This window comes from Struthio camelus, chromosome 28 (genome assembly GCF_040807025.1).
Source record: "Struthio camelus isolate bStrCam1 chromosome 28, bStrCam1.hap1, whole genome shotgun sequence".
NCBI classification, from domain to species: Eukaryota; Metazoa; Chordata; class Aves; order Struthioniformes; family Struthionidae; genus Struthio; species Struthio camelus.
The window spans coordinates 586,772-608,154 of record NC_090969.1 but is presented as its reverse complement, the minus strand read 5'-3'; the positions used below and the strand labels follow the sequence as shown (position 1 = coordinate 608,154).

Below are 21,383 nucleotides of genomic sequence, written 5' to 3'. Positions count from 1 at the left end.
CCGTGGGGCAGGGACCAGGGCTGTGGGGCGGGGGGTGGGGATGGGGGCAGGGGGAGGCAATGGGGCTGGGGCTGTGGGGCAGGGGGCTGCGATGGGGCTGGGGGCAGTGACAGGGGCTGGGGCTGTGGGGCAGGGGGAGGTAATGGGGCTGGGGCCATGGGGCAGGGGGACGCAATGGGGCTGGGGGTAGTGACAGGGGCTGGTGCTGTGGGGCAGGGGGCTGCAATGGGGCTGGGGGCAGTGACAGGGGCTGGGGCTGTGGGGCAGGGGGAGGTAGTGGGGCTGGGGCCATGGGGCAGGGGGACACAATGGGGCTGGGGGCAGTGACAGGGGCTGGGGCTGTGGGGCAGGGGGAGATAGTGGGGCTGGGGCCATGGGGCAGGGGGACACAATGGGGCTGGGGGCAGTGACAGGGGCTGGGGCTGTGGGGCAGGGGGAGGTAATGGGGCTGGGGCCATGGGGCAGGGGGACGCAATGGGGCTGGGGCAGTGATAGGGGCTGGTGCTGTGGGGCAGGGGGCTGCCGTGGGGCTGGGGCTGGCAGCAGTGCCTGGGGCCGGCGGTGTGGGGCAGAGGGCCCAGTGCCATGGGGCTGGGGGCAGCGGCCGTGCCGGGGGGGGGGGGGGGGGCTTCCGCTACTCCCCCCCACAACCCCCCCCACACCGCAGGGGGGCGCCCTGCCCTCCCACCCGCCACCCCCCAGACTACACTTCCCAGAATGCCCTCCGCGCCACTTCCGGCCGCGCCGCCCCGCCTCCTCCCCACTCGCTCTCGCGAGAGAGCCGCGGGGCCCGCCGGGAGCTGTAGTCGGCGCGGGCGCGGGCGCGGGGCCCGCCGGGAGCTGTAGTCGCGGGCGGCGGCGGCGGCGGCGCGGGAGGGGGGCGGGGACTCGGCTTCCCAGCGTGCCCCGCGCGGAGCCCGCGCTCCTGCCCTGCTCGCGCTCTCTCGCTCGCGCTCCCCGGGGTCTCCTCAGCGCGGCGGCGGCGGCGGCGGCGGCGGCCGGGAGGGAGGAGGAGGAGGAGGAGGAGGGGGGCGGCGGCGGCGGCGGCCGGGCCTAGGCGGCTCCGACCATGTCGGGCGAGGAGGAGGCGGCCGAGCTCACCATCGCCGAGGACCTGGTGGTGACCAAGTACAAGATGGGGGGGGACATCGCCAACCGTGAGTGCGGGCCGCGGCCGGTGAGGCGGGCGGGCGGGGGGGGCGGGCCTGCCCGGTGGCGGCGGGAGGCGGGGGAGGATGCACCGGGGCCCGGGGTGGGCGGCGAGGCCTAACACCCCCCCCCCAACACACACCCACCCACAGCGGCGGGGGGGGGGCGGCCCAGGAAGGCCCCCCCCCCCCACTCCGGTGCCCACGCGGCGGCCGCTCCCGCACGTGGCCTCCCCGCCCCACGTGCGGCGGCGGCGACCGGGCCGGGCCCGGCGCCCCTCGGCCTCGCCCGCCCTCCCGCCGCCAGCCGGGCGCGTGGCCCGGCCATGTGGGGCCGGCGCCGCCGCTGCCCGCATCCTGCCCCCCCCCACACCCCCCACGTCGGGGCTGCCCCCTTTTTTAAAAAAAAAAATCCTTTCTTTTGTGCCAACGTCCCCGGGAAGCCGCACCGCCGCTTTCACCCCCCCATCTTTTTTATTATTATTATTATTTTTACCCAAAAGCCGGCGGCTTCAACGCCTTTCTTCCGCCGGCTCCTGGGCCTGCAGCCGCCTCAAGCCGGGCGCGGGGGCTCGGCGTGGGCTCGTCAGACGTGTTATGCGTGTTGCAAACTTCGGTCGCCTCGCGTTATTCCAACACCCCCCCCTCCCCTTTTTTAGTTTTTGTTTTAAGCGTTTGTTTTTGCTGTATCATTAAGGGTGGTTAGTTAACCCCCTCGAGAAAAGTGACAGCTGTTTTAAAGAGCTAACTGGACCGGTTTTATGAGGTCCCCGCCGCTCCAGGAGCAGCTTCAGTAGTGGTATACGCCGCACTAATTGTTGCTGACTCCAATGCTTCTTTTTAAGTCATCGCTCTTCATAGTAACTTGGGATGCAGCTCCAGAGAAAGACGTGGTTTTTGAAAGCTGCAGTAATGTTTTAGTTGGTACAAGGGTTGCTAGCTGGTGTTTTCCTGGCCCTATACCTTTTTGCTCTGGGGCGGGGGGGAAAGGTTCCCCCCCTTGGGGAAGGAAGGTCGGTTCTTTGGTTTTTCACTGGCTGTTTGGCAAACCGGATGTAACAGCAAGGTGCAGAGAGGTTATGCCACAGGTTTAGCTACACGGAGGGGACACCCCCGTTCCCGGAGAGGAAAAGTGGATTGATCGCAGCATTTCTCTCTTGGTAGTGTTGTGACTGTGTTTGGGAACATCAAATCCAGAACTGTGACAAAAAGGCTTTCCAGTTCAAAATGTCTTGGGTACTTGTCAGTGTGACGTGCCTTTAATGACATAAAGTGCTTTTAATTCCTAAATGAAGCCCTGTGGAAGGACAGAATACAATTAAGAGATGTTCCTTGGTCAGTGCTGTTACACTCTCTGCTTTTTGGTTTCATTCTAATGCTCTGATGAACACGGCTCTCCATTTATCTTTCTGCTGTGTTTGTTTTGACGTTTTCTATTTTCAACTCTGTGTCCTGCTATCCACTAAATGTCTTTTTTATCACAGTTTTATCTGTACTGTAAAATATTCCGAATTCATAACCATCTATGACGCATGGAAAGATGACTGCTTGAAGTCATTTGAAATTGAATTCAATCATGCAGGTGAAAGATTTTTGGTTTTTACTCTATGTCAAAGAAACTATGAAAAACCATCTGCTTGTAAATGTCTTAAGCACTTCAGAAGTATTTATTGCTGTAGTACCTAGAGCACACACTATCGGTAACAGAAACTCCCAGCAAATAGAGACACTTCCAAAACAGCCTCTTGTAAAAACAGTGCGCTCACAGAGCGAGGAGAAACTGCATGTGTACCTTTTATCCCTGGATCCCAAAACATTTTAGAGGATAAGCTTTAAGACTTGTATCCAGTTTGATAGAGGAAGAAGAGAGGGGAATAGCAGCTAGTCAGCCGGTGACAGAGGCAGTGCCTTGGCTCCTGGCCTGCTGACTGGTAGAAAGGCAGTCAAGACGTATGTGGCTTGCTCCAGCAGCTCCTGGGCCTTCGTGGCTGCTACTCCTAGAATACCATCGCAATGTGTTTATGAATGTGAGCCTGCAGGATTTCAACGCGAGCCGTGGCTTTTACATTCCTTTACCCATTTATACTATAAGGCACGCTGTCTGCTATGGTGTAATCAAAATGCTGATGAGACTCCTAGGCACAAAGCTAGAATACGTCCAAAAGTAGATGCAAGCAACATTCAGGAAACAGGCAGCAAAGCTTTCTTTAACCTCCAGTGCGGAGCAAGGCACGTAAAGCTCCTGATGGCAGAAAGCATGCTGTAAGCTGCTTGTGTTGCCTGGCCTTCGTGACTGAGAGGAGGAGCGTGGGTTACCTTTAAAACGTGCTCCTGCAAAGAGGCTAATGTAACTGGCTTTGCTGTGCTAGTTCTGTGCTGGTGCCAGCTCTTGAGCCAAGCAAAGTCTTTCTGTTGATCTGTACGTTATAGTCCTACACGTCCACAACAGTGCCCCCTGCTCTTTTGATGTGCTGTGTATTTTGTCTCCCAAGTAATTTTCAAACCTGTTTCTGAAGCTCTGACTTCTCTGGAAAGAATGTGGGAGAGTGATGTTTCTGCTTGGCCTCTTTGTTTAAGAGACCTGCGAGCGTATAGATGGGTGTCTGAAACTGCTGCACTTCACCTGTGCAAATCCCAATGTATGTTTGCTTGCTCATGTTTTCTGTGAAAGTGTTCCCGGAAAGTCAGTTCTTAAAACGAAAAATTACAATGGGATTTCTCTTATGTCCTTGGTGAAAAGCTGAGCTAACAGTCTTGTCCCTTTTTAGAAAACAGATGGATATATTTCTTTTTTCACCGTGGGGCTGTGTGATGAGGGTTGCTGTTAGTTTTAAGGCTGTTTATGGTGAACGTACTTCAACAGCTTTTTGTTTGAATTAAGGGGTCCTGCGTGCAGTGGTTGAAGCAGCAAACTCTGGAGCATCAGTTCTCTGCTTGTGTGAAAAGGGAGATGCCATGATCATGGAAGAGACTGGCAAAATTTTCAAGAAGGAAAAAGAAATGAAAAAAGGTGAGGCCTGTTCCAAAGAAACTTTTTCAATATGAGGATATTTTTTGTCCTGTTGTGTTGTTTGGTGGCTGGCATGAATGAGTAGCAGCATGGAAAGCACAGTTCTGCTCTAATTAGCGTAAGAAATACTTCACCATTCCTAGAAAACCAGTTTTGATCCAAATCGTCCTGCTTGCCCTGTTCATAAGCATCACTGATAAGCTTGAGCTTCCCATTTTGATTTACCCAATCATTCACATTGAAATGAGACTTACTTTGGACAACGTCCTCTCTTCAGGAAGACCTGCTATATGGTTATAGTTGGTCTGTAGTTGCCATGGAAATTGTGTGACACTTGAGTGTGTCACTGAAAGCGCCGTGATTTGTGTTCTGGAGAATTGAGGTCCCTTTTGCAAGTGTCTTACTGCCTTGGATGTATTTGTTTTGATGGTTGTCTGGACAAAAAGAAGGCCAGTGTAGGAGCTTGCCGCAAGCTAGATTCCTTATGGCTTTTTGGCTAGAGCCTTAGGTAATGGATGGAGTGTTTTACGATGCTTAAACGACTAAAACCTAAGTGACAAACCACAGTGGCAGGGCTGCTGTCTGTGCCTGTGCAGCGTGTGAGATTGCTAGACTTATGGAATATTTCTTTTTCCCTTTATAGGTATTGCCTTCCCAACGAGTATATCGGTAAATAACTGTGTCTGTCACTTCTCCCCCTTGAAGAGTGACCAAGATTACATCCTCAAAGACGGAGACTTGGTCAAAATGTAAGCATCTTAGTTATATTTCTCATGAATTTACTGTCAGCATCTGGGCTTCGCTCGTTAATACTACTTGGTGTGTTAAATCCTTCCTTGGCTTGGCTAATTAGTAAAGCGTTTGAAACATGCCTGAGACTCTGCTAATACTTTTAGAAGTCGCACAAGTTTCCTGCGTTGTGAGGCCTCACCTGTAATTAACTCTTTGTGTTGCAGTGACTTGGGAGTCCACGTTGATGGTTTTATAGCGAACGTAGCACACAGTTTTGTCATAGATGCATCAAAGGTAGGTTTTTGAAGGAATGGTGTATGTCTTACAGCTGCTGCGTTCAGTGCAATCTGAGGGCGATATTAGAAAGCTGATGTTCCCAAAAAGCTAGTTCCCAAAGGCTGCAGTGTAGAGCGTCACAGAAGTTTCTGTTTAGTTTTGCAAAGGCTCCTGAGCTCTGGTGTCACAACAGTGTCGGGAAGAAAACGGTCTGGTTTTTTGAAAATTATTCAGTCATCTGGAAAACGCGAGATGACGCACTGTTTCAACATGTACAATTTTGCAAGGTTACAAATGGTTTGAGACAAACCAAGTGCAAGTTGAGCTGCAGTGAGTTATTTGCATTTAGTACCTGTTGTGCAAATGGAGGTGAGGCTTGGGCTCTGGGACGGACTGGGCAGACTGGTTTTGCTGCCCCCTCTGCTGGCCGAGGCACGCGGAGCCAAGCACGCTGCGCTGCTGCAGGGACTCACTGCCCTCAGCTTTGCAGCCCCGAGTTCAGGGATGACTTGTTCCTTGGCCCCAAAATCTAGTCTCTGCTGCCTGCTTTTTCTGTCTGAATATGCCAGGTACAGACTTGCAAGTGGCTTTATTCATCCAGGGCAGCATGCAGCCCCTGGCAGGCATCTGTGAGGACCCCACCATGGCATGGGTGGTTAGTGCTCCAGCCATTCAGTCAAGTCATTTTTTGGAAGTGACATTAAGCTGCGTTTATGAGACTGGCTGCAGGAATTACTGTTATAAGATGTGTGTAAAGTTGTCACGTAAGTTTAGAATAAAGTTTCAGTCTTGGGAGGATGATGGCAGCTGTGGTCTTGGGAACGTCTTTTCTCCTGTGGCTGCATAAGAATAACTTGATGGGGAGAAGATGAGAACAAAAATTGAAGTCTGTTGAAATCTCTCCAGTCCGTATTTCTGGCTACACAAGAGTCTAGTTCTATTTTCAGTCTTTGACAGTGATGGGCTTGTACAGGGATTTTTCTGTTGAAACTCATAAGGCAGAACTTATTTGGTTGTAGCTGGTACTCATCTGCTCTTTTAGCAGAGCCCAATGACAGAGCTGTGAAGCCCAAAGTCCTTCCACCTTTGATCTAGATTTCCCACTCAGTGGGAGAGTAATCAGGTAGATGGATTATCTCCATCTCTAGATGGAGTCAGAACAGTGTTCTTACTAATAGCTGGGAAAGGCATGCATCTTAAAGAGCCTTTATTTTCCTGTTCTTTCAGGAAAACCCTGTGTCAGGTCGTAAAGCTGATGTCATCAAGGCAGCTCATCTCTGTGCTGAAGCTGCTCTGCGCTTGGTAAAGCCTGGAAACCAGGTGAGTGGCTGATATTTGCGAATGTGTAGTTAGGTACAAGTCGCGAAGCTCCAATACAGACACTGAATTTGCCACGTGGTCACTTCATGTGTAGAAATAAAAGCCTATGACCTTGCCTGGGAAGAACTGTTAGCTATGTGGGGAATCTGGAAGCAGCTGCCTGCAGGCAGCTGAGCCACTTCTGGGGTGAGCGCCGGACCACTGGGGCAGGTGGCGGTGATTCTTCCTGTCAGCAGTTCTGGCTTGCCAGCAATATCTAAGCTCTTGCTTATGTAAAGTTGGCTTCACAGAGAGGCCTTGGTGCTTCCACTTGCTGGTTCCTTCCTCTCTGAAAACAGCTGGGCACGCACAGAAAATTTTAAATGTTGGGAGTCACAGCGTCTTTATGATATGATTCCAATCCCATTCAGGAAGGAGCAGGTGAGCCTTGCTAGCAAAGTTGTGGCTGACTTCTCAGCTTTAGATTCAGTTGGCAAAAGACCCAGAAGGCAGCGGGGCCTGCAGTACTTGCTGTTACACCTATTTGTGAAACGAATGGCACATTTTCCTGCATCCCTAGAACTCATTCACTGTCGGCATCCTGCCACGCATCCAGACTGGGGACCTGCTGGACAAGGTCGATAAGAACAAGACATAATGGGGCCAGTTGTCTGTTTGGCTCTGATGGACCAGTCTGTAGAGGTGTTTCACTTGTAGGGGCCTCCTGTCATCAAGAGAAAAGGAAAGCTCAACTGAAAGCACCGCGTTTGCGAGTTAACAATGGCAACAACCCTGGGTAAAATCTGGTCTTCCCTCTTGCAAAGCCTGGATGTCCACTACATACTTCAGTATCTGTCCGTTGCAAAGCACTTCTTGGCAGTCGCTTCAGACTTTCCTCTGGATCCTCCTAACTGTACTCCCTTAAATCTCCCACTTGCGTTTCTCCCTTGTCTGGTGCTCAGACTCCTAAACAGTCGTAGGTGTTCTCCTTTGTCACTGTGTTACTATTCCAAACATACTTGTGTTGCTCTTAGTTTCTAGTGTAATCTTCTAAAGAAAGATGGCCTCTGATAAGGCACTGGGTGCAATGCAGGAGAGCTGAGTTAACCTCATGATACGTGTCATTTGCGTTGATATAGGGTTAAAAATGAAAGGCTGACACTGTTTCTCCTTTTTTGGAGGTGTTAGAGCACCGCTCAGTTAGAAAGCCTGCTGGTTTTATCACAGAACAGCGTCAAGTTGAAAAGCTATCATGCTTCTGGCTTGAATTTTATATCCTTAATGTGTTTTCATGTGTTCTTCATCTAGAACACGCAAGTGACAGACGCTTGGAACAAAATAGCCCACTCGTTTCACTGCACGCCAATTGAAGGTAAGAACTTGAGAGTAGCTGATTCAGAGGTAGCAAATGTTCTAATTACACACTAAATCCTAACCTCCCCTGTTCAAATTATGGAGAGCATTTAATGGCTCTGAGTCCTAGACGCTCCACCTTTAAATGCAGCAGCCTTTCCTAAAACTTCCCTTCAAAGCTCTCTAGACTCTTCTGTTGTTTTTTGATTTTCAAAAATGCATTAATGCAATAACAATAGATTTGGACTTTGTTGGCTAGGAGGTAGTATCCTGACTTGTGGACTTCCTGTTGACCTGGGACAAATTGCTTGGTTCTTTGCTTCATGCTTGGCCACTTGTAGTTAAAACCCCTTTAGAAAAAATATAAAAGAGCTTGCTAGTAATGCAGGGGCCTTTGCTAAAAGATGCTTTAGACGCGCAGGGTATTTAATTGCCTTCCTTACCAGAAACTGATTCACGTTTTCTTGATAGTGTTGATAGCAGGAGGGTAGGAAGGCACTGGGATAGCTTCTGATAGAAACGAGACCCCTGGATTCTTGTTTGAAAGGTGGCGTGAGAGCTTTGTTTGACTCTTGATTTATGCAGTTGCTTTTTTCATAGTTGGTGACGTCCCTGTCAAATAGTTCTTTTGGCCACAATTAAATTGGTCCGCTATTAGTTAAATTTGCTGAAACGCTGTAAAGCTGGCTTGCTCTCTTTGCTTGCTTTAGCCCAGGCCTGGAACATCAGCTCCCTAGTCCTTGTGTGGGATGGCTTTGTGGGTCTTCTCAATGCTTTACTCCTTTCTCTGTGAAAAAACACAGCATCAGCTGCAGTGAGGAGGCGGCTGCTCACACTGTCAAGGGAGTTTAAGCAGCCACTGTTTTGGAAACAGTCAAGTGCCATAATTATCTAGGCACTGGCAGCAGCATAAGGACCCAGTTCATGAAAACAAACGGAGCTGTTGGCTGCTGGAGTTTGGCTTTCCTTTCCCGCCAGCAGCAGCCATCCTTCCTGAATGGAGACATGTGACCTTTCTTGCTGGGACTGGTGGCTTGGGAAGCAGAACAGGAATGGCTGCATGTTTCTCTTCCTAGACTTGAATTTGAAGGTGAACCGCAAAGCCCCCAAAATATGTTTTGAGTGCTATACAGAATACAGACTAGGCACTGCAGGAAGAACTAAAAGTTTCCGTTAACTTGACGTTTGACATCCCTAGAGACACCCAAATGCATGGCTTAAGGACTCCAGCAATCTCTGAGGTTCCAGAGGATAAAAGCAGCCAAAAAAAAAAAAAACTTTAAGCATGAGTTAACATAAAGCCTGTGCTGTGCAAGTAGAAGGTGTTTGTTACATACTTGTGAGTTCATCTCCAATCCATTACAACCTACTGGTGTGGTTAGAGAGCTTTATTGAGAAGTGGCAGTACTTCTACCTCCTCCTCTTTGGAGAGGAAGCAGTTGCTGAAGTCAGAGTGGGCCTGAGGAAGTTCAGTATCATTGCTAATGCGCTTGGAAATCTATGACTGAAGGAAGTTAGAGAAGTGCTAACACCAAAGACAGTTTGCTTTACTGTTTTCGCTCTAGCTGAAGGCTGAAATCCTGGGCCCTGGAGTGTTAATAATGCAAGTCACTATGTAGCAGGTTTGCAACTCAGAGGTGTTAATGGATTCTCTTATCACGGCAGGGATGCTGTCACACCAGCTGAAACAGCATGTGATCGATGGAGAGAAAACAATCATCCAGAACCCTACAGACCAGCAAAAGTGAGCATCATCTCTAGGGTTGCTTCTTTCAACAGCATTTGGGAGGGGTGTGACTAGATCCAGAACGATGGTCCTGTTTCTCACTTCTTTGGCTGTGATATCAAGTGGGGGATGTAACAGGTATGTTTGCATGTAGTGTCTGACTGTCACTGCAATAGGAGAATTTAACTAGGGGAAAGATTGCCCTCCTCGTGACCTCTTTCCTGAAGTCTGGTCTGACCCAGTGTGGCAGATTGGTAGCCCCATATCTTTTTGTCCATTCTATGTGGATGTGTATTTTGGTTCTGCGTTTAAGGCTTGCTCTGAGAAAGAAAGGCTGAAAGTCCCTGACATCTGAACTCCTCACTGGCACCTGTGAATATTCTTGGTTTCTGTCCAGTTTCTTGAAGGAGTCTCCATCACTAAATTACAGTCTGTGGCCTGGGAGGCTGTCAGCAAAATAACCAATTGTTGCTAGTTGTAGCAGTGGATGCTAATTCACCAGGAACTGTGCCAAGGCCTATCATTTGTCTCACAGAAGCTGCCAGGAGCCCACTGGGTGGTGATCGCTGTCAATAGCATCTCAGGATGATTTTGAACTAATGAGCTGGATATGTCGTTCCATTCTGTTCCAGCAGCCCCTCTCCCTCAGGGATGCAGTCAGCGCTGGGTCTCAAGCTGAGTATCTAGAGCTCAGTGGCTTTAAAGCCAGCGCTTTGATTATAACGTCTGAGACATAGTGACGTTCTCTTGTATTGTACCAGGCGTAACGGGGCTCTTGGCCTGCCTAGGACGTGACCACAAATTCAAAGAGCAGGTGCTGAACGTGAGAGAGACCTTTTGGCCTTTATTGTGGATGGAGCTACTTGTCATGGGCAGGAAGAACGCTGGCTTGTGATTGTTTTTCTCCTACCAGCCTGTCACTGATCTGCTCTAATGCCTGGCATATAAATCTTCAACTTCTGTATCTTCTGTGCCAGCTTGTGCTCTTCTGGTCAGGGACCTGGTCACTTTGTAGAGCACTGTATGCGTGCTTGTAGACTTCTGTGGCTAACTCCACTGTGGGCTTGCTTAAGGTATCAGTGGCTATGTAGAAGGTTTTATCTTCTCTGTTTACAATTCTTTGACTCACCAAACTTTTTTCATCCAGGAAGGACCACGAAAAAGCAGAATTTGAGGTCCATGAAGTTTACGCTGTTGATGTTCTTGTCAGCACTGGAGAGGGAAAGGTGAGCGCTGTGCTTCTTGGCCTGCTGTTACTCTGCACGTGGTCAAGGTGGACATGTTTCAAAATAGTCATCAGCAGTTAATGGTGCTAACGGGCGGATCTTTGTGGGTGCCAATCCCAGCTGTTGCATGGGTCTTGCTGCCTCTTTTTGGGTGTAGCTTTCTCCATCTGAAAAGCTAAGGTAACTTTTATGGGCTCAGAGTACAGAAAGTGCATTGCAGATGTGAATGTTCTAGCACACTGTTGTGAACACAATCGGCTAATCTGGCTGAGACACGAGGTGCTGTGCTGCTTTTCTTGTGTCTCAGCCTTATTTGCGTTTTTAGGCAAAGGATGCTGGACAGAGAACTACAATTTACAAAAGGGACCCCTCCAAACAGTACGGCTTGAAGATGAAAACCTCCCGTGCCTTTTTCAGTGAGGTGGAGAGGCGCTTTGATACTATGCCATTTACTCTCAGGTATCTGCTCTTCTTCATGATCTCCCCACGTGTTCAGAGCTGGGTGCTTTGCCTGAGCTTACAGACCGTGCTGACAGCAAAACTGACTTGCTTTGCTGTCCTGTCACAGAGGTGGAGGCAGCCTTTTCTGCTTTATGTTGGGATTTGCTGTATTTGAACCTAGGAGAATGGGTGGGGAAAGCATGTTACAGGCTTAAGCAGGATTCCCAGGCAGAGTCTGAGGATCAGAGAATCTCCTGTGCCTTGCGTGGCATGTGGGGAACCTGAAATTGTGGCTAAAATAAAAGGAAGGAGAGGAGTGAAAGCAATGTCAGGGTGCAGCGTAAAGAGGTAGGCAGTTCCAGTGAATTTTTGCATCTGATGTACTCGCACAGTAAAGAAACATTGCTTTGTTGACAGGCCTTTTTTATCCGTAAACCCACTTGCCTTTTTCCACTCTCTGAAGGTGATAGTTCACCTAGCTTTAATGTTTACAGAACAGTTGCCTGCTCTGGCAGTCTGCTGTGTCACTGCAAAACAGTACAGCCAGGGGTGAGGGGGACAAAAGTGAAAAATCTTTAGCCTAACCGCAGCGGCAATTGAGAAATCTGCAGGATGCTATCCAGTAGATGGGCTCTAGAAAAGGGCTTGAGCTCAGCTTTAACTTTCTCCTCCGCAGGGCATTTGAGGATGAGAAAAAGGCCAGGATGGGGGTTGTAGAATGCGCCAAACACGAGCTGCTCCAGCCTTTCAATGTCCTCTACGAAAAAGAAGGTGAGTGCTGGCCATGGGAGGGTTGAGAACCAGATGTGGAAGTGTGCTTAGCAGACAACTGACAGTCACTTTGGGATTCTGCTAAGACCAGTGCTCACTGTCATTGTATGAATGTCCAGAGATGCACTTCAAATTTGCTTCAAGGACCATGAGACTTGTCCTCCAAGAAACTCTCTACCCATTGGCTTCTGAATCTTATTTGGGAATCATTCCAGTGATGAGATGAAAGTGTTCACAGAGTAATTTCCTGGGCAGGAGGAGAAACTTAGGGTGAAGCGCTCTGGTTTGCTTACAGAGTAGGCTGGAGAGGCTTTGGAGGATGGCACTTAGGGAGTCATTTTGCCCTGGTCAGGGTGGGTTTTAAGAAGTTTCTGCGTGATGATTTGTAGCGGTGATGTTATGGAAATGGCATGGGAATTGAAGCAACTTCTGGTTGGAAACATCTGCCCAAGTATCTAATGGATGAGATATGTCAGGGCAGGGCTATGGTGTAGTAACATCAGTTTCTGCTTTGCAGGAGAGTTTGTTGCACAGTTCAAATTCACAGTGCTTTTAATGCCCAACGGTCCTATGAGGATAACCAGTGGCCCCTTTGAGCCAGAGCTCTACAAGTCGGAGTTTGAGGTGCAAGATGGAGAACTGAAGGTTGGTTTAAAAAAAAAGAAAAAAGAAAAAAGGAAAAAAAAGTAGCATATCAGATGGGTCATTGTCTTTGCACCCCTTGGGGTGAAAGTGGGAAGCATGATCTGGAAGGTTGTGCTCGAAAGCAGTATGAGGCGTGAGCTTTAAAAGGGGAAGGTCAGCCGCTCCTAGTCTGTTCTCATCCGAGCGGCTCAGAGCAGGAACAAAAGCTTTGAGTAAGATGCTGCAAAGCAAGCCTCTGGTCCAGGGTGGGGATGATCTCAGGTGGGATTTGTGATAAGGAGGGTGCAGGTATTCAAAAAGCTGGACAGGTCCATGGCAAACAGTTCTGAAGGCAAAGGGGAAGCAGCGGCAGCTGTTTGCGGACAGGTTATTTTCACGCACAAGAAAGCGGCAGTAGTGCTCGGCCCACATCAGCAGTTCACGACCCTGCAGTGCTGCAGTCTGCGGCATGAGCAAGAATGTGCTTTAGACCAGGACGGGCCCTTATTTCCTGCATTGGACACAAGCTTTAGCTGCTTGACAAGGATACCCAGCCTTTTTCTACAAGTAGTTGAGAAATCTCAACAGCTGGCCCCAAGGCCTCATACCTCAGCAAAGTGCGAGGCTGGGGCATTCCCCATCTATCACTACGCGCGTTAGGATTTACCGCCATTCCTGCAGTGGTTGGCAACGCATGTTTTGCTTTAAAGGCATATCCGTTTACCTTCTATTAAAACAAGAAGGCGGCTTTCTAGCTTCTTATGTTTCCTTCCTGTCTCCAGGCACTTCTACAAAGTTCTGCAAGCCGGAAGACCCAGAAAAAGAAGAAAAAGAAGGTAATTTAGCCACACTCTTGTGGGGATTAAAGGCACATTATATCTGGCAGTCAGCAATGCCCAAACTTTATCCAGGACTTGCGTGGTCACGTTTTGGGCTCTCCTCCCAGCCCATCTCAGTACAACATTTAAAGAATATCCTGACGCTGCTCTGGCTCAGGAAGCAGTGGTCTTGTGAGAAGGGACATCCTCCCTTCCTTCTAAAAAGGTTTCTGGGGTGGGCTTTTGTCAAACCTGCTGGCAGCATTGTGGCCTTGTGTGCTCTGCATCTGCACCTGCACCTTGCCCGTGTTACTGGGCGATTCCTTGTTCTGACAGTCGTCGTGGGTTTGTCTCCACAGGCCTCTAAGAACGCAGAGAACGCCACCACGGGAGAAACAGCAGAAGAGAACGAAGCTGGCGACTGAACAGCTCCAGCTCCCTCCATGTAGCACCCAATTCACACACACACACTCGCCCCTTTTCCCCCCCAAAACAGAAACAAAATAATCTAGCGCTGTTTGTCTCTTACGACCAAACAACAAAGTCTGGACTTCCCACTGACTACAGCCAGCTCCTATTGACTTTGCCATTGAGGGAGAATTCCCTCAGCCACTTCAGACTACTTAAAAAAAGAAAGCAGAAAAATGAAATCAGGAGTAAAAGCTAGTCTATATCCACTCTTTCTAACCTTTTGTACTACTCATACTTGTTAAAGAGGTGAACAACTAAGCTGTTCCTGGTGAGAGAGGGAGTGTAGAGAGCTGCCTGCTTTCCTCTTCCTCCTCCTCCCTTTTTTTTTTTAATTTCTCCCTTTACAGATTTTCTTGGAAAAAAAACAAACAAACAAACAGCTGATTAAGCCCGAGAAAAAGTGACCTGTGTTTAGTGATATGGTACGCGTGGACGGTGTAAGGTGATATGCCTCGCAGCGCTATCTCAGCTCCTCCCCGTCTGCGTAGACGTTCTCTCACTGTAACTCTTATCTTGGAGCAGAAGACTTCTCGCTCTTTCTTTTAGCCTCTAGATTGTACATTTAAAATTGGGAGAAATCATATCAGATTGTATGTCCCCTATGAGACCGTAGACTGTTCTGTCTACTGCGTTCTGTCTCTGCGTTGGTTTGTGTATAAACGCTCTATTTTTTAACATGCCGCTGTGATAAGCTTGTCTTTGACAGTCCAACTTGTACGGAAGCACACTATTGACCTCGGCATTCCCTGTGCGCAAACTCTGCTCAGGGGCGAGAGGCAGGCGAGCTGACCACCCCTGCGTAGTGCCCACCGCTTGGCAGTATTTTTAAATTCCCTGGTGTCCTGGGGAGTTTTATTCTTCCCTGTGGCTGGTTTCCATGGCCCCTGAATATGTTCCAACTGTTTTATGTGCATTGGATCTCTCAAAAGAATATCTCCTTTGCACATGCTCCTCTTTTTGTCGAGAGAAACTAGGGAAATGCTACAGCAGTCTGGACTTGGACTAGAATTCATCCAGGGGTATCACTCTTTGATAGTAAGTCTCTTTTTCTTCTTTTCTTTGTTTTTTTTGTTTGTTTTTAAGAGAAAAGCAGATTGAATTTTATGTATTTGAACGTGAGGGTTCGTTCTTTGCTGATATTCTCTGACCAGGTCTGTGGTCATACACATTCTGTAGCTAAATTTGGGAAAACCTTTTGCCTCTAAAAACGCCTTTTCAGACAGCTCCCGTGCTTCTCTGCAGGCAAAGTGCTTCCTTGCCAACATCTGGCTTTTAAAACCTAAACTCAAAAGATGCAAATATTACCAAAGTTGAAGTCAATAAAAAAAATAAACAATGTGATTTTTTTTTCTGAATTTTTCCATCTCTGTCTGCAAACTCTGCTCCTATTTTTTAACCTTTCCAGCTCTTCTGCGGGGCTTTTGGGCAGGTGGATAAGAATAGAGATGCTGGGTAGCAACCCATCAAACACTGAAGCCAGAGGCAGGAGGGCTCCTGCCCAACTCACTGGTGGTTTAGTTTAGGCAGCTCCTAAATGTTAAGCATGAACTTAAGGGAAAAAAGGATACCTTGTTCCCAAAGAGGAACATTTTAGCATTTATAAGCAATATACTGTCTATTGCCTTCTATAGAAGAAAGGCAGTGCTAATCTTTCTCATAGTCCACAATACAGATTTATAAACCACTAAGACTTGCTGGAGGTTTATTTAATTTTCTATTTTTACTTTAAGAAAAAAAAAATGTACCTCTTGATACAAGCAACAAAAATTCAGTTGTAAAAACTTTGAAAAGCGAAAACTCCCAAGAAGGACTCTGTAACTGACTTTTTTCCAAATAAAATTGACTAGTGACATCTCTGTTTGGACAGAAGAATGGGTCTGCTGTTTGGGGGGGGCCGCACGGTGCGCTGGTGGCAGGCGGGGGCTGCCGCGTCTCGCGACGATTTGATCCCCTTCCTGGTTTCGTTCCCTGAATGGGACGAAGAAACGAGGCGGCCGCGTGGAGGCGACCTCCACGGTGGCCCTGAACCGTCCCCTCGTCTCGGGGTTTGCGGCGAGGCCGTGGCCCTGGGGACGCGCGTGGGGAAGGCGGCGAGGTCGGCGTGGGTTCGTGGGGCGGCCTCTCCCAGGGCCCGGATGGGGGCGCAGACCTGTTTTGGGGCTGCGGGGGCGGCATGGCAGGGAGAGGCCTCGGGCCCCTGCGCCCCATGGCGCCCCTCTGCCCCATGGCGCCCCTGCGCCCCATGGGCCTCCTGCCCAGGGCGGCTGTGCAAAATGGCAGCCAACTCGGACTACATCTCCCGTGATGCCGAGGGGAGGGGCGGACTACAGCTCCCGTCGTACCTCGCGCGAGGAGGGGGCGTGGCCTCCCCCGTGACGTACCCGCCCACCCCGCGCTACTCTATAAATAGGCCCCGGCGGGCGGCGCGGGCTTCTCTCTCGGCCGTCGCCGCCGCCGCCATCTTACGGCCGCCCGTTGACCGCCACCTCCATCCGCCTCCATCCGCCGCCCGCGCCGCCGCCCGCCGGCGGGGATTGAGCGCGGCGCCTCCGCGCCGCCATGAGGGCCAAGGTGAGCGGCGGATGGCGGCGCGGGGGGGGCGGCCGGAGGCGGGGAGGGGGCGCGATGGCGCCTCCCCTCCCCTCCCCCCCCATTCACGGCTGGGCCCGGCGCTGCGTGTGGCGAGGCGGCGTCGTGTCCGGGAGAGCCGGGCGGGAGCGGGGGGGGTCCGTGGGCCCACCGGGGGGCTGGGGGGTCCGTGGGTGCAGCGGGACGTGGAGGGGGGTATTTGGGGCGGGGGGGGCTATATGCGGGAGCGGGGACCGCATCCCGGTGTGGGGGGGGATTAGGGAGCCGCGTTGGAGTCTGTTATATTTGGGCCTCGGCTTCTCGCTTTTTGGTTAAAACTGAGGAAATTCTTCAGCGGCAGGAGGCGGGCGGTGCGGGGGCGCGTTACTGCGGGGGGCGCGGGGGCCGCTGCCGCGCTGACCCCCGTCCCTGTCTCTTGTTTTCCTTCCTCCAGTGGCGAAAGAAGCGAATGCGCAGGTACGTGAGGACGCGGCCTCCCCCGCTCGCTCCTCCGCTCCGAAACCCAGCTCGCCCGCTGGGAGCCCTGGCCGAGGAGCCCCTCTCGCTGCCGGGGGGGCAGCGGGGCGAGCTGCCGCCCGGCCGGGAACCCTCTGGGCACGCCAGGGGCTGAGGACGCCCCGAGTCCTGCAGGCGCTTCCACCGGCCGGAGCGGTGGTGGCGGCGGCGGCCGCATCTCTGAGCCGCCTTTTCCCCCCCCGCTGCTGCTTGCAGCCTCGCCGGGAGGGCGGCGAGCCCCCTCCCCAGGGGCTGCGGCGGTGGGTGAGCCACGCTTGTCTTCCTCAGGCTGAAGCGCAAGAGAAGGAAGATGAGGCAGAGGTCCAAGTAGGCGCCTCGACGCTGCGGAGCAGGGGAGCGCCGGGACGCGGCGCAGCGGCGGGCGCGGGAGCCCGGCGCGGCCGGGGGGGCCCGACCCCCCCCCCCCCGGTGTTTTGGACTGGTTCCCGCCTCGGTAGCTGTCCGTAGCTCCTGTACCATAAATAAAGCCTGGTTTGGTGGCAGCTCGCGTGGTTTCTCCGGCGACGGGGAGGGTCCGGAGGGGGATAAAACCGGTGCGACCGGGCGCGATGCCCCCGGGGGGCCGTGGGGGGCTCCCCCCTCCCGGGGAGGGGGCTGCTGGGGCTCCCGGTGGGGCAGGACCCCGTGGGGAAGGGAGGTGTCCGCTTGCGGGAGTGGTGGCTGAGGGGTGTGACGTCACGGCCGTGACGTCGCTGTGATGCAAGCGCCTTCCCCCCGCCCCCCCTCTCCCCGGGTGGGAGACCCTCCGCCGACGGGAGCCGAGGCGCCCGCGCGCGGAGCACGCCGGGAGGAAGAGCCGGCTGCTTCCGGTGCCCTCGCCGGAAGAACCATAGAGAGCTTCCTGCCGGGCGCAGAAGGGCGGCCGGAAGGGGCCGCTCATTGTTGGCGCTGGAGGACCCGGAGGAGGCCGCGGAGCGGGTGAGTGAGAGGCCGCCGGGGCCGGGCCGAGCGCCGCCGCCGCCCCCGGGGCTGCGGGCCCCGCGCGCCGGTTGCCATGGCCACGCCGCGGGGGGAGGAGGCGGCCGGCTCCCCCCTCTCCCCGCCCACGTGGGGCCGTCACGGAGGTCAGAGGTCCCGGACGCCTGGGCCCTCCCCCCCCCCACTCCCACCTGGGCCTTCCCGGCGGCTCCCCCGCGACCTCGCCGCCACGGGCCGGGGAGCCCGGCGGACGCGGGGCGCCGGGGCAGGGCCGAGCCCGGGGCCGGCGGCGGCGGCGGCTGCCCCGCGCCCCCTCCCGGTGCCTCCCGGGCCGCCGCCGGTGCCGCGGCCCCCCCTCTGGGGTGGGGGTGGGGGGGTCCCGACAGCAGGGTGCTGGGGGGGCCGGGCCCCAACCCGCGGGCCCCGCCGGGGACGGTCGCGCCGGGTGTCCCTGCGGCTCCCGCGCCGGCGCTCCCCGCCTCGCCCGCCGTGAAGTCCCGGGTGCTGGCGGTTTGGGCGCCGCTTTCCCCCTCCGCTCATTCCTGCTCTCCCTCTCTGGCAGTTCCCTGAGCGGCTGCTTGGCCCAGCGGCGCGGCGGCGGCGAAGATGCCCGATCGCGACAACTACAACAACGGCAACAGCAGCGATGAGGCGGGCGCCAACTCGGACGATATCTGCCGCGACTTCCTGCGCAACGTGTGCAAGCGAGGCAAGCGCTGCCGCTTCCGGCACCCCGACATCAACGAGGTGACCAACCTGGGCGTCCGCAAGAACGAGTTCATCTTCTGCCACGACTTCCAGAACAAGGAGTGCGTGCGCCTCAACTGCCGCTTCATCCACGGCACCAAGGAGGACGAGGACTGCTACAAGAAGACGGGGGAGCTGCCCCCGCGCCTGCGCCAGAAGGTGGCCGCCGGGCTGGGCCTCTCGCCTGCCGACCTGCCCAACAGCAAGGAGGAGGTGCCCATCTGCAGGGACTTCTTGAAGGGCGACTGCCAGCGGGGAGCCAAGTGCAAGTTCCAGCACCTGCAGCGGGATTACGAGTACGACGCGCGCGGCATCGCCGCCCGGGACCAGGGCATCGCCACCACCGTGCGCCGCTACGACCCCTACGACCCCATGTACGACCCCGACCGCTACGACGACCACGACCCCGTGCTGAAGCGGCGGCGGGTGGACGGGCTGCACTTCGAGACCTATGAGTACAGCTTCACCAACCCGCGGACAGTGGAGTACCGGCTGCTGGAGGAGGAGAACATCATGCTGCGGAAGCGCGTGGAGGATCTCAAGAAGCAGGTCAACAACCTGCTGGCTACGAACGAGGTGCTGCTGGAGCAGAACGCCCAGTTCCGAAACCAGGCCAAAGTCATGACTCTCAGCTCCACCGCCACGGCCACCGAGCAGACTCTGGCACCCACTGTGGGCACCGTCACCAACTACAACCACAGCATTGCCCAGACCCACACCACGCTCAGCAGCCAGGCCCTCCAGCCCCGGCCTGTGTCCCAGCAGGATTTGGTAGCTCCCGCTGGAGCCCAGGCAGCCCCCCCTGCCAACGCAGCTCCCCCCATGAACCCCGAAATCACCCCGCTTTCGGCTGCTTTGGCTCAAACCATTGCACAGGGCATGGCTCCCCCGGTTTCCATGGCTCCCGTGGCCGTTTCGGTGGCTCCCGTGGCCGTGTCCATGGCGCAGCCGCTGGGAGGGATCACCATGAGCCACGCCACCACCCCCATGGTGACGTACCCCATCGCCTCGCAGAGTATGAGGATCACGGCCATACCGCACTGACGCTCCCCGGGGGCGTCCGCACGCCGCCGTGGGCCGGCGCCGCCCCGCGCGCCCGGGGAGACTCGTCTTGGGTTGGATTTGCTCTGTCCCTCGCGGGGGGCAAGAGAAGGCGGCGAGTTGGAACTGAATCCAAATGTGAAACTGAAAACCCTTGGAAATTTCATCTCTGCGCTTGGGGGGAGGCGGGCGGAGGAGGAAGGGGAGAAGGAAGGTTTCTCCCAGCCTGCAGGCGAATGATTAGAGCTACCGTTAGCCCTCAGCAGCCCCACGTGAGCCGCCGCGTGGCAGCACGTTCAGGGATGAAGGGGTGAACGGCGCGGGAGTCGGAGGGTGCAGTAACCTCGTCGCCTTTGCGCGTCCCCGCGCCCCTCCGCCGCTGTCCTGCCGCCCTCCGCCGGGGCCTCGCTCTGTCGCCTGCTACGCGAGGATCGTTTTACCGACGACGCGCGCCAGAGAGCGGCCGGCGGCGCGGCCGGAGCCCCGCCGGGACCCCAAGAGGGACGGGGCTGAGCTGGCGGCCCCCGGCGGAGCACGACGGCGGCTCCTTCCCCCTCGCCGCGGCGCCCCGTCTTGCCGGGGGAGCCGCGGGGGCTTTCGCCCGGCTCCCCACGACGCGGGCTCTGCAGCAGCTCCCCGCGGCACCGGGCGCAGCGCTGCCCGCACCGAGCTCGGGAGCCGGCGGCTGGGTCGGCCTCGGGCGCGGAGGGGCTGAGCCTCCCGCGCGGCCGCCGTTCCCAGCCGGGTTTTTGGGGACGGAGCGGGTCGGCAGTACCGAGGCGGGGGCCGTGGGCTGCCCCGCGGAGCCGGCCCGGCCTCCCTCGCCGTCCCTGCCCGCAGGCTCGGCGCCGGCTCGGCCCGCTGCCGCGAGGCCTTCCCCGCGGAGCCCCTCGCGCGGTCTCGTTTCTCTTTGGGGTTTTGTTTCCCAGAACTGAGGCGCCCCTCGGGCCTAGAGTAGCTTTGGCACCGTCGCGTCCGGGTGGGTTTCTCGTTGGACTGCCCCGCGCGGGGAGGCGGCGCCAGCGGGCAGCGCTCCCCGAGGACGGCCAACTTTCTAATCTAGAGTTTTAGCTCTCCAATTACAGTGTAAAGTTTTCGACTATTAAAAAAAACGAACCCAACTCCGTACAGCCTCCCACGGCGCGCTGGTGGCCGCGGGGTCTCTGTAGGCGCTCCGGGGGCAGACGTCCCGGGGAAGCGCTCCCTCCCCGGCTCCTCCCGGACGCGCGTCAGAGCCGGAGCGCGGCCGGCAGCAGCGTGGGAGAGAGGAAGCGCGGGCCGCGGGGCCCGGCCGCGGTTTAAAGCCGGAGGACGAGCCTGGCCGAGCGGGTGCCGCGCTCGGCAGATGGCAGCACCGGGCCGGGCCGCGGTTCGGGGTGCCCGGGAGGTGACCCCGCTCCGGGCGGTCCCCGGCCCCCCGACCGCGGAGCTGCCGCGCTGGGTTGGAGGAAAACAGCTGCCGCTTCGCTCCTCCTCCCCGGCGGCCTCGCCTAAAAAGGGCAAATTCGGCGCCGCGGCGGGCTCTCGAGGCCGAGCTCGGCCGGGCCTGCGGCGCTGCGGCCTCCTCCGCCCTCGCCCGGCGGCCGTCGCGTCTCCCGCCGTTGAGCTCTGACCCTAATCCGTGGGGATTTGGGGCTGCTCGCTCGCTCTCGGCTCGTTTGTTCGCCCCAAGCGGCG

At 54.9% G+C, this 21,383-nt stretch overlaps 2 protein-coding genes and 1 long non-coding RNA gene across 3 annotated transcripts; all 3 read left to right on the top strand.

Moving 5' to 3' along the window:
• The first annotated feature begins 884 nt into the window (after window positions 1–884).
• PA2G4 (proliferation-associated 2G4) lies at window positions 885–15,747 on the top strand. The gene is made up of 13 exons (XM_068921206.1): window positions 885–1,157; window positions 4,030–4,158; window positions 4,802–4,907; window positions 5,115–5,184; window positions 6,394–6,486; window positions 7,774–7,837; window positions 9,484–9,562; window positions 10,692–10,770; window positions 11,096–11,229; window positions 11,888–11,982; window positions 12,500–12,627; window positions 13,389–13,442; window positions 13,784–15,747. The coding sequence occupies exons 1-13, from the start codon at window positions 1,070–1,072 to the stop codon at window positions 13,847–13,849; spliced, it is 1,185 nt and encodes a 394-aa protein (XP_068777307.1). The 5' UTR covers window positions 885–1,069; the 3' UTR covers window positions 13,850–15,747.
• A 576-nt stretch (window positions 15,748–16,323) lies between these two features.
• LOC138062617 (uncharacterized) lies at window positions 16,324–17,482 on the top strand. The gene is made up of 3 exons (XR_011136554.1): window positions 16,324–16,466; window positions 16,918–16,940; window positions 17,268–17,482. It is a non-coding gene; the product is annotated as an uncharacterized lncRNA (long non-coding RNA).
• A 248-nt stretch (window positions 17,483–17,730) lies between these two features.
• Window positions 17,731–19,856, top strand: ZC3H10 (zinc finger CCCH-type containing 10). The gene is made up of 2 exons (XM_068921467.1): window positions 17,731–17,918; window positions 18,481–19,856. The coding sequence occupies exon 2, from the start codon at window positions 18,525–18,527 to the stop codon at window positions 19,707–19,709; it is 1,185 nt and encodes a 394-aa protein (XP_068777568.1). The 5' UTR covers window positions 17,731–17,918; window positions 18,481–18,524; the 3' UTR covers window positions 19,710–19,856.
• Window positions 19,857–21,383: the final 1,527 nt, after the last annotated feature.